This window comes from Diachasma alloeum, unplaced genomic scaffold (genome assembly GCF_001412515.2).
Source record: "Diachasma alloeum isolate Michigan unplaced genomic scaffold, Dall2.0 Dall_scaffold_00179, whole genome shotgun sequence".
Taxonomy (NCBI): domain Eukaryota; kingdom Metazoa; phylum Arthropoda; class Insecta; order Hymenoptera; family Braconidae; genus Diachasma; species Diachasma alloeum.
In genome coordinates this window covers 4,589,563-4,601,275 of record NW_021680345.1, presented here as the reverse complement: position 1 = coordinate 4,601,275, position 11,713 = coordinate 4,589,563, and the positions used below count along the sequence as shown (strand labels likewise).

Sequence of the window (11,713 nt, the reverse complement as noted above, 5' to 3'; positions counted from 1 at the left end):
ACAACTGAGATTCGCAGTATTTTTGTATTTTCCAAAATTATGTACAAAATAGAACGAAGTAATTTGGACACAGAATGCCAAACACTGTAAATTGACATTATACTTTACGAGACTGAAATTTTAATCGTCAAACATTTGAAAAAGGAAAAAAAAAAGGAATTGTCAAAGAGAAATTATCATCTGCTCATGGAAATAAAAATTCTTAGCTTCTCTACATATTCTAGGCGTCACTGGAGTCAACGATTCAACGGAAAAAAGGGGATAAAATTCTCGATTGGTATTTACGAGTGATCGGCGTATGCGAAAATTACGGAGATGTTGAATTTATCGTTTGTTTATCCACATTTACGATGGTATTCGGGTGGGGCTGCTCCGTAGTCCTGGAGGCTGAATAAATCGCTACTGTTTTTGTGGAGATACCTGAGGAAGTCGTGGATGTGTGACAGCAGCAGTTGAATGCTCCTCTCGTCTAGTGGTGTGTATGACAACATATTTCCAAGTTTAACTAGAAAAAAAAACAATATGAAATTCCATTCTTTGAAATTAATGAAACAGTTGCAATATTCATCAAGTGGGCAATGTAATCAGCTAATGAATAATATTATTGAGTTCAAGTAAATTCACAATTTATTCATTTTTATATTAATAAAAAAAAATACTAATCATGTGATATTAATATTAGAAAATTTAATAAATGTATTTAGTGAAAATTTTTTCGCTCAATTTTGGAAGTTCAACTAGCAATAAAATTATCATAACAGTTTTCGTCCCCATTATTTGACGAAAACTGTATTTTGCAATAATTTTTTAGAATAATCATAAGTAGAATTGGATTTTTATTTTATCCAATATGAGCGTCTGCCCATTCTCTTTCAGTGCATGAACTTATCTCACGCATCAACTAACAACAAATTGGAATAATATAATTCTTTGAAATTAATGAAACAGTCACAATATTCATCAAGTGGACAATGTAATTAACTAATGAATAATACTACTAAATTCAAGTAAATTTACAATTTATCCACTTTAATCTTAATAAAAAAAATAAAATGCCAATTATGTGATATTAATATTAGACAATTTAATACATTTATCGAGTGAAAATTTTTTCGTTCAATTTTAGACTAATTCAACTAGCAATAAAATTATCAAAACCGATTTCATGCCCATTATTCGATGAAAACTGTATTTTGCGATAATTTTTTAGAAATCATAAATAGAATTGGTTTTTTATTTCATCCAATATGAACGTCTGTCCATTCTGTTTTAGTGCATGAACTTATCTCATGCCTCAACTAACAAAAAATTGGAATAAAATAAAATAATAATTACCAAACAATCGAAGTAAATGCGAAGCCCCATAAATTTGACTGGGTGCCGTGTTTGGTTTCTCAGACATAATTTCCCCATACTGCTGTCTCTCCCACCTGTATAGCAACTGTGTTCCCAGCATAACATTGAAGTACTCTCGAAGACCCTTTGTAACTTCCAGAACTGCACTCTCTCTGCAAACAAAAGAATTAACAGCAATAAAACACGAAAAAATGCGTCCACTTCATGATTCCCCTCTACAGGGATTAATCAATGTACTTGTTGGGAGTATTAGTCTTGCTAGAGGTCTTGAACTTCACGTAATCATCGAGGATCTGGTCGACAGTGTGTCTGGCAGGTATTGTCACCAACTTCCTCTGTCGACTGATAGCGTCCCAGTCGTCAACTAGCCAGGGCTTCAGCTCGTCAGGGAGTTTCACTTTCACTTCAACTTTCGTCAGGAACTGCTCCTCAGTCTCCACTGAGGGGTCGATTCTGCTGTAAAAATAAAAAATCTCGTTTTAAAAATCATGTGATATTTTTATTGCAACCAGAGGGATAAAATAACAACAACAGCTTCTAATTATCTCAATTCTGTTGATAAAATCGAAGGAGGATTTCTCATCAAGGTCAAATGACATTTGCTAGTGAAAAATAATACTAAAAAATAATTTTGCTAGCAAAAAATGATAATAAGATAGAATAAATGTTGGAAAAAATGTAAAGAAATAAGTGGAATAAAATGGAAAACAATGGAAAATAATAATGGGATAAATAATTCAGGAAAAAGAGAATGTTATTATTTTTAGAAGAAGTGAATTCAAGAAATTAATTTAATAATCACCTTCGTTTCTTCCTGGGAGCGTCAGAAGAGGAATCATGTGAAGAGGGAGTGACAGAGCCACTGCTGTTCTTATTGACCCTCGTAGACACTTTATCACTACCAGGTACTGGTGTACTTGCCCTGCTCTCTGAACCTTTATCCTTAACGACATCACTCTTTCTCCCTGTGGTCTTCACCACCGACGTCCCCTTCTTCCCCTTCTGGGTCGACTGCTGGGCGTCGTGGGCCCTCTGCACCTCCTTCTGCTTCTGGACATTCGCCTCGTTGTACTTGAGGACGCGACTCTCAGGCACCCATTCGTCCCAACTGAAACCACAAGCTCGAGTTGTTGTTTTCGTAAAGTTTAGGGGGGAGTAGAGGGGTACAGATCAATCGTTAATATCTGTGGAATAAGTGATACGATTTGAATGAGTCTGATCTCATTTTGAAGATTAATGAAAATTCTTGACAATGAAGGAAAAATTGAGGAATTTCACTCAGCGGTTCTTGAGTGATTGACGATTGAAAATAAAAGATTAAATTTTGTTCTTGGTTTTGTTTAAAACGAATTGTCTTCAAAGATTAATAGCTCTAGACCAAATAATACGATTCGTATGAGTCAGATCTCATGTTGAAGATGATAAAAAATCCTAGAAAATGAAAGAGAAATTGAGGAATTTCACTCAGCAGTTGGTGAGTCATTAACGATTGAAAATGAAAAAGATTAAATTTTGTTCTTGGTTTTGTTTAAAACGAATTGTCTTCAAAGATTAATAGCTCTGGACCGAATAATACGATTTGTATGAGTCAGATCTCATTTTGAAGATGATAAAAAATCCTAGAAAATGAAGGGGAAATTGAGGAATTTCACTCAGCAGTTCTTGAGCTATTGACGATTGAAGATGAAAAGGATTAAATTTTGCTCTGCAGTCCACAAATTTTTGTGAGAGGTTATATTCAAAACGAATTAATTTACGATAAAAATACTCACTTTTTGTTCCACCCCGCATAATGTATGAAATACTTGACCTGCTTCTCCTTAGACACCGATGATTTCAAGCACTTAGCCTCGTAGATCAGTGGTCCATGGAAACAAAGCACCTTTTCACCTGTTTACACCATGAAAGAAATCATTATCAGCTCCAGAGAGTTTTCCCCGATGAATTTGTCGTTTGATTTACCTTCTGTGAATTTACACTTCATTGGCATTCCTTGAGTCGACAGTTTACTCGTTGATTATTACTCGATTTGTTGGGTGTCTTATTGTTTATGTGGGAGTGTTATTCCGGTAAAAAGCGTCTCGTCCCAAGAGCGAATCACTCGAGAGTTTGAGGTTAACTTCCAGCTGACTTCAGAGGGTTCGTAGAAATGAGTGGGGGTGTTGTGAGTGTTTTCAGAGATCATCTGTCAAGTGTCAACCAACAGAATTGACAGTTAAACAATGAGAATTTGACATTCCGTTTCGTTCAATTCTCATTACACAACAAGAATGTCTGCTAGCTATTATTTTGTCATTGTGGGGACTGAGGACAATCCACTCTTTGAGATTGAGTTCAGTGGGTCCAGTAAAGACACTAAGGTAAATAAACATAAACCTAAGCATTTGTCAATTCTTTAAAACATTTATGCTGTTGAAACTCTATGAGAATTCTATTGAAGTTCTATTATAATTTTTTTTTTCATCAATTCTATAAGAATAGTATATAATTAGTTAGGGAACGTTTGGGTAAAACGGACACTTGACTTTTTTTCAAATGTTAATGAGGGGTTGAAATGTTGATGAAATTTAATTTCTTTTTTTTTCAATACCAAGAACAATTATTTCCCTTTGTGACGAGCCTAAACTGAGCTCAATTGATAAATTTGTTTCTGAGTTATGAATAATTTAAAAAAGGTCTAAAGTGTCCATTTTACCCCACCCTCTCCTATATAATTTTTTTTATTATTATTTTTTTTATATAATTTTTTTTTATTATAGGGGAGGGTGGGGTAAAATGGACATTAGACTTTTTTTTTTAATTATTCATAACTCAGAAACAAATTTATCAGATGAGCTCAGTTTAGGCTCGTCACAAAGGGAAAGAATTGTTCTTTGTATTGAAAAAAAAATTAAATTTCATCAACATTTCAACCCCTCATTAACATTTGAAAAAAAGTCAAGTGTCCGTTTGTCCGGCCATGAATTTCCGAAGTTTTGCATTCATGTATTTTATTGTTTTCACTCCAGAAAGAGGATCATGCCCACCTGAATCAGTTCATAGCCCACGCCGCCCTCGATCTGGTGGACGAGCACAAGTGGAAAACCACGAATATGCATTTGAAAGTGATCGACAAGTTCAATCAATGGTTCGTCAGTGCATTCGTCACTGCTACGCAAATTAGATTCCTCATGGTTCACGATGCGAAGAATGAGGATGGGATCAAGAACTTTTTCAACGAGATGTACGAGACTTACATAAAGGTAACTGTTATTAATGTTCTGATGGTACTTTGGGGGAATCTAGGATGCAAAGGAGCTATTCCCCAAAAGGTGAAACCAAATTGATTGATAATCTGTATTTTAGTTTGAAGAATAGATTAATTCACAATTTCAGTTTGCTATTTGTTCATTTCCCAGTGAACCCAAAATTCAATGAATTGTTTTCACAAAATCAGCTATGTCTTTATGAATATTCACTGACCAGGATATTTATAGAAAACTGAAACAAAGTGAATTGACTGATTTGTCCTGTTTTTATTCTTGCCGATAAAATAAAAACAAATTAGATAGGGGAAGTTGGGGTAAAACGGACACTTTTGACTTTTTTTAAAATGCTAATGAGGGGTTGAAATGTTGATAAAATTTAATACATTTTTTTTAATACAAAGAACAATTCTTTTCCATTGTGACGAGCTCAATTGATCAATTTGTTTCTGAGTTATGACTAATTTAAAAAAAGTCTAAAGCGTCCGTTTTACCCCACTCTCCCTCTACTAATCTACAAATTTCCTATTTTTAACCCTCAATTATGTATTCCACAAGATAAACTTTATTTCAGAATTTAGTAGAAATTTCTATGAGAATTTTCCTCAGCATCTTCTATTTTGTTCTTAAAAAAAATAGATTAAAAAATTTGCCATTTGTATACAGAGAATGATAAAATTCGACAGGACCTCTCAATCCCCACTTTCCAAACTTCAGTTATTTTTTTAGAAAACAAACTCTCAATTACTGAATCCAAACTCAATTGTAAAAAAATTTAAGAACATTCTGATTGATTCTCCACTTCGTTCACCCGAACATTTAATGAATATTAAATGAGGACCCTATTATTTATTATTAAAAACTCAACGAAGTAAATCCACGATTTGTTTTCAATTCTCATTATAAAATTAATTAACGATCTGTTAATCTTCTGTTTGCAGTATTCAATGAATCCATTCTACAAGATAAACTCTCCAATAAACTCGACGGGATTCGAGAAAAAAGCCCAGTTGTACGGCAGAAAATACCTGACCTCCTAGCCCACCAAAATCTCCAATGATCTGTACAAAAAAATAAATAAACAAATAATAAAATGTTGAATTGAATTTTCGCAATGTTCTTTACTTCTGCGACATCTTGTGACAGCCGCACCAACAACTCCACCCTGCCAAGTGTACGACCCACGGAGTTGAACGAATTTAACTCGAATCTAGTCCTACGTGCCCTCGAAAATAGACAAAAACATCTAATAATAGTCCTCAGAATTTGAATGCCGAATGAGTATGAGGCGTTTCAGCGCCGAAAGATGCTCTGACCTTCACCGAAATTAGAGGTCGAGTGGTCTCAGTGAGGAGGCAGGACACAGGTGTGTGCAGCTGCGTGGCAACTCAGGACCCTAAGTATCAATTCAACGAGCAGATGCTGACTGTCGACGATAGAAAGGTGAAGATTCCTGTTAAAGTAGAATAATTCAATTCGAGTTCAGTTTTCGTTGCTCCAATTAACTGTAAAAAATCGCGAAAGCGTTGACAGTTCGTTGAATTGTTTTGAACTGTTGGGGAAGTACTTGCACCTGTGGTGGGGCAGAAGGTCGATTGACAAAGTTAATCCCATAAAAAAGGGAATTCCAATGCTGTTGAGGTACTGAAACATGAAGATGGGGATGAACAACCCCTTAACCTCTCCATTTTTTTGTGAAGATCATTCATTCTGCTCCGAAATGTCTGACTTTGAACGTGAATTCTGGGGATGATTTGAGTGGATGAAAAAATTTAAGGATGTTTAGGCAGTGCCGGTAAATTGTCGGTGTTTTTTTTCGTGGTCAAGGAAAATTCTGCAATTTTTACGACAGTAGAACGTATAAAACTCAGGACCCTAAGTATCAATTCAACGAGCAGATGCTGACTGTCGACGATAGAAAGGTGAAGATTCCTGTTAAAGTAGAATAATTCAATTCGAGTTCAGTTTTCGTTGCTCCAATTAACTGTAAAAAATTGCGAAAGCGTTGACAGTTCGTTCAATTGTTTTGAACTGTTGGGGAAGTACTTGCACCTGTGGTGGGGCAGAAGGTCGATTGACAAAGTTAATCCCATAAAAAAGGGAATTCCAATGCTGTTGAGGTACTGAAACATGAAGATGGGGATGAACAACCCCTTAACCTCTCCATTTTTTTGTGAAGATCATTCATTCTGCTCCGAAATGTCTGACTTTGAACGTGAATTCTGGGGATGATTTGAGTGGATGAAAAAATTCAAGGACGTTTGGCAGTGTCAATGAAAATTCCGTAATTTTTTCGGCTAACAGCAGAACATATAAAGCTAACTTTTCTAACTTAAAAAAAATTAATCGCAATAGTCTCGGCAGAAATGAATAAACAAATTTTTCCTTATACACGAGCTCTCATGAAATTTATGTTCAAATTGATAATTCATCTACTAGAAGACTCTAAAAATAGAAATAAAAATAGAACGTAATGGGTAAAATCATACACTTTACCACTATTACAATTCTATTCACAGCAAAAACGAATGTTTGAATTTCACACACCTTTCGTAGACATTTTTCAGACAATAAAAAAAGTCTCAGTAAAATGAAAATGTGCCTGAATTTCAGACGTCTGAAAAATGTCTACAAAAGGTGTGTGAAATTCAAACATTCGTTTTTACTGTGTTGAATTTCTGTTGAACTTTCTATTGATTTTTGGCCGTTTGAATTGAAATGTTCAATAGCAAATATTCTACAGAAAAAGTCAAAAGAATTCGATTTTTCTATACAATTCTGAGATATTTTCAAATACATAATTCTCCGATACATAATTACCAACTGTTCCAATAGAAGACTGAATTTTCACGGATGCAGAACCTTTGGACTTTCTTTTTCTCCTCCATAAATTATCATAATCCCTGATAAAAAGAGATTACGATACATTCAAAGTCCGAAATAACTAAAAAATATTCTGAACTCTTTCTCATTCTTCTAATAATAATCGTAACTGTGAAATATCTGTGAAAGAAACACGTCTGGACGCATTATAGAAAAGAAAGAGTGTCTTTTCACAAACAGGATTATCGATTTTCATCAGAAATTCTGGGAGTTATTGACATTCAACTGATTTTCCAAAGCCTCTGGAGCTTCCCCCTCTGGTAGAAATCCGTCATTATCGTTATTTCTTTCCTCTACATTTGTTATCTGTGGATTCACATGAATTTATCATCAGTTATCAGAGGTCCATAGCCGCAGGAAGACTGTCCCAATATTTTTTAATGCATTGTCTAGGAAAATCGGAATCGAAAGCTCTTGATTTTTTTGAACAAAAACTTCTGTTTTTCTCTACGAAAATTCCTCTAACCGAAAATCGGAATCTGCGGAGTTTTTTCAACTGAAAAGTTTCATCCATTCAAATAAAAAAATACATAAGAGCCCAGGGAAATGGAAAAAGAGAAGTTGCAATTGTTCTGAAGTCGAATTTGGAAAAAAAATCGGCAAAAAAATTGGTCAAATTCTATTAGAATTTTCTATGGTCTTGTTCGATGCATGAGAGTTAATCTCATCCAGATGGAACACTTTCGCCCCTCCTACATCTATCAAATCCTCTCCGCAATAGAAGAAGCTCACAATTCCTCACAATCGCCTCTACAAAAAATGAATGTCATGTAATAAAAGTGATTGCTGGATGAAAAGATCACTATTATCTCGCATGCCAGCGTGATCGTCTCACATTTTTGTTGGCCAGTTCATTCGAGTGATAACGAATAAGACCTTGACACGAAGAGACTACCAACAGATTTCAAAGCACAAAAACAAAGGAAATTCTTTCCCAACGGATCAATTGAATTCCCAATCCCCGTTGATCCTCCTGACATCAGCGAGTCAAGAATTTCTTGTGAAGTATTATACATAACTTTTGACAATTTTTTTAAATTCTTGGGAGTACTGATGAGAATAATAATTTTCCATTCGGTAGAATGGAAAATTATTGAGAAGTTTTGACGGCCGATGATTTTTTCAATGGATTAATTGAAAAAAAAAATATTATTCTTATCAGTACTCCCGGGAATAAAAAATTTAACAAGAAAAAAATATTTAGCAAAAAAAATTTTTTTTTTGCTTGAATTGCGTTAAACAATCGTTTTTTTGACTGTTTCATTTTGCCCCACTCTCCCCTATAAAAAAAGTGAAAAGAATTCGATGTTTCGATACAATTTATTCAATTGAGATATTTTCTATAGTTTCGTCGGCTCAAATTCTCCAAGTTTTTTTGTTAGATTTTCTCGATGGGAAGAAAATAAAAATAAAATGAAAAAAACAGAAAATTCAAGCCGAGGAAATTCCATAGAAAATATCTGAGGGGAATAAGTTACATAGAAAAATCGAATTCTTTTGACTTTTTCTCTAGAATCAGCCAAAAACTAATAGAACGTCAATCGAATTTTCCAGCGAATTCGCTAGATTTTTCTATTAAATTTGTTCGCGCCCGGTGATCTCATGACATAATCGAGTCAGGAATTTCTTGTGAAGTATTATACATAACATTTGACAATTTTTTTTAAATTCTTGGGAGTACTGATGAGAATAACAATTTTCCATTCGGTAGAATGGAAAATTATTGAGAAGTTTTGACGGCCGATGATTTTGTCAGTGGATTAATTGAAAAAAATTATTATTCTGAATTGTGTCAAACGATCGTTTTTTTGACTGTTTCATTTTACCCCACTCTCCCCTATAGAAAAAGTGAAAAGAATTCGATGTTTCTGTACAATTTATTCTATTGAGATATTTTCTATAGAATTTCGTCGGCTCAAACTCTCCAAGTTTCTTTGTTACATTTTCTCGTTGGGGGAAAATAAAAATAAAATGAAAAAAATAGAAAATTCAAGTCGAGGAAATTCTATAGAAAATATCTGAAGGGAATTATATAGAATAGTTATATAGAAAAATTGAATTCTTTCGACTTTTTCTCTAGAATCAGCCAAAAACTAATTCGCTAGGTTTTTCTATTAAATATGTTCGCGCCCGGTGATCTCATGACATAATCGAGTGAATTCCTCACGACGCATTACAAATACCTCCCGACAACTCCATCACAATAACGTCCGTCAGACGTATCAATCACTGCTAGAATCCCCCTTAATTTCCGAATAAATTATTCCCACTATTTCAATAACGAGCGTTTGGCGCGTATCTATGCGCCTCGGAAAATTTGAGAGACCTCAAAAACTCGACTGATACTGGATGAGTGATAACGAACTCATACATAATGCACTCGAGGCCTGCTTCATTGTCACTTCGATGAGTCGCTGGTATCAGAGCAATCCAGAGTCTCGACCCGTGCGCACGTTTAGTTTTCCCCGTTCTGTTTTTATCATTTTTACCCGTCACGTTTGAATTTTTATCTGTCAATATTTATTTACTCGTCCCTTCCCTGTTTGATTAACTCCAACTCCTCCGAACATGGAATATTTATTTCGTGTGAGTAAACACCAGCTCTCGCTGGAACCTTTCTATTTCTAGTCTTCGTGCCGAATACTTAGTCAGTTTGGAATTTGAATTGTGTCGAATGTTGGATCAGTGGGGACATTCCTTCGTTGGGAATTTCAATGGCTGTGGAAATTTTTGATAGTTTGAGGATGTAGTTGTTGTTGGGGATAATGATTTGTAAGCGTGACGCGGGAATTCTTCAGATGGTGGTAATTTTCAAGTGTTGTGTAACTGATTGTGTACGTGATACTATTTATAGAGATAACTTCTCGTATGGAGGAAAAAACGTACGGTTTTTCGCGCCAATCCGCTTGATTATTAGCGGGGAATCTGAAATACATTGCGAAAGCCACGGAAATATTTCGTGGAGAAACCTACCGAATTCTATAGAAAATTCTAGGGGATTTCGAACATTGAAGTTCTGCGGGAAATTTTACTTGTTTACGAGAATTTCGCAGCTTTACTGCACGTTTTTTTTTTGAAAATGTCAAATGCAATTATTTTGGAGAAAAAATCAATGGGATTTCATCTTTCTATACAACTCTTTTCTATAGGAGTTCTTCGACATGAATTTAATAATTTTTTCGGCTCTATTTTTCTTCTCTTTCCATTGAAAAAATCGAAGAGTAAACGAGAAAATTTAAGCCGAGGAATTTCTATAGAAATTTTTAATAGAAACTGTTTTATAGCGAAATCAGTAGAATTTTATATTTCCCCACAACTTTTTCTATGAGACATTTCCAACAGGAATTCTTCGATATTAATTTTTCAAACTGTTTCTTATTAAAAAAAAGATGCAACAAAACTTGGAAAATTTGAGTCGAAGAATAGAAAATATCTCGATAAGACAAGCTGTCAATAAAAATCGACTGCTATTAATTTTTTCTATAGAATATACCAAAATAATATATAACCCAATGAACATTTCTATAAAAAACGCGCAGATGAGGAGCAGAAATTTCCAATAGAAATTATTCTACAGAAAAAAAAATCAGGCAAATGTCATCTGTCTATAAAACTTTTTCTATAGGAATTTTTCATACCTGAATTTTCTATTTTTGTGCACTCCACTTTTCTTCTGTTTTCATTAAAAAATCAAACAATCTAGCATTTTGAAATTAATTACAGTCAAGAGGGCACGCTCGCTCGCCCTCAGACACCCAGGCCTTCCGCGAGAGAACGAAAAGAGACGCCGAGAATGAACTGGCCGCGGAGTTGCAGAAACTGGAGAACACAGCTCCCCCACATCTTCGCCAGCGCTTTCACGATGAGTTCGAGGGCTTCACCAAACTGTTTCAAAGGTTCCTTCAGGATTCGGGACCCTCAGTCAATTGGGAGCAGATCCAAAAGCTTCCCGAAGATGCAGTAAGTCTCTCTTATAAAAATTCCGTTTTCTTTATTAAATTTATTCCTTCCAAACGGAAGCATTGTATTTTTATTTTCATTACTGTTTCCTAATTTCTTATTTATGCATAATTCACACTCATCATAAATAATGAATATAAATTGAACATGAATATAAAATAAAATATAATAAAATTCATGAAGGAGATGAATCTAAAAAAAATTCATCGATTTTTCAACATGAAATTCTCGCTAGATTAAAAAATAAAAATAACATTCTGTTCTCTTCG

At 34.5% G+C, this 11,713-nt stretch overlaps 3 protein-coding genes across 6 annotated transcripts in view; 2 read left to right on the top strand and 1 right to left on the bottom strand.

Moving 5' to 3' along the window:
• Nucleotides 1-5: 5 nt before the first annotated feature.
• Nucleotides 6-3,710, bottom strand: LOC107042486 (mortality factor 4-like protein 1). 2 transcript variants are annotated; one of them, XM_015263546.2, is made up of 6 exons: nt 3,319-3,710; nt 3,129-3,246; nt 2,159-2,464; nt 1,594-1,812; nt 1,336-1,508; nt 6-505 (listed from the first exon to the last, which is right to left on the bottom strand). In XM_015263546.2, exons 1-6 carry the CDS (start codon nt 3,344-3,346, stop codon nt 336-338), a joined length of 1,014 nt encoding a protein of 337 aa, XP_015119032.1. In that variant the 5' UTR covers nt 3,347-3,710; the 3' UTR covers nt 6-335. The 2 variants fall into 2 exon arrangements, with proteins under 2 accessions (XP_015119032.1, XP_015119040.1); XM_015263554.2 differs by having other exon boundaries at nt 1,594-1,809.
• LOC107042498 (probable trafficking protein particle complex subunit 2) lies at nt 3,474-5,707 on the top strand. The gene is made up of 3 exons (XM_015263561.2): nt 3,474-3,716; nt 4,365-4,598; nt 5,543-5,707. The coding sequence occupies exons 1-3, from the start codon at nt 3,627-3,629 to the stop codon at nt 5,639-5,641; spliced, it is 423 nt and encodes a 140-aa protein (XP_015119047.1). The 5' UTR covers nt 3,474-3,626; the 3' UTR covers nt 5,642-5,707.
• A 67-nt stretch (nt 5,708-5,774) lies between these two features.
• The window catches only part of LOC107042465 (UTP--glucose-1-phosphate uridylyltransferase), a 9,922-nt gene continuing 3,983 nt past the window's right edge, over nt 5,775-11,713 (top strand). The window contains exons 1-2 of one of the 3 annotated variants that reach the window (XM_015263519.2): nt 5,775-6,044; nt 11,208-11,444. In XM_015263519.2, the coding sequence (XP_015119005.1) occupies nt 6,021-6,044; nt 11,208-11,444 (261 nt within the window). In that variant the 5' untranslated portion in view covers nt 5,775-6,020. Of the gene's footprint in view, nt 6,045-6,307; nt 6,524-9,863; nt 10,071-11,207; nt 11,445-11,713 lie in introns of those variants that run through there. The other 2 variants (XM_015263529.2, XM_015263532.2) reach the window with 2 other exon arrangements.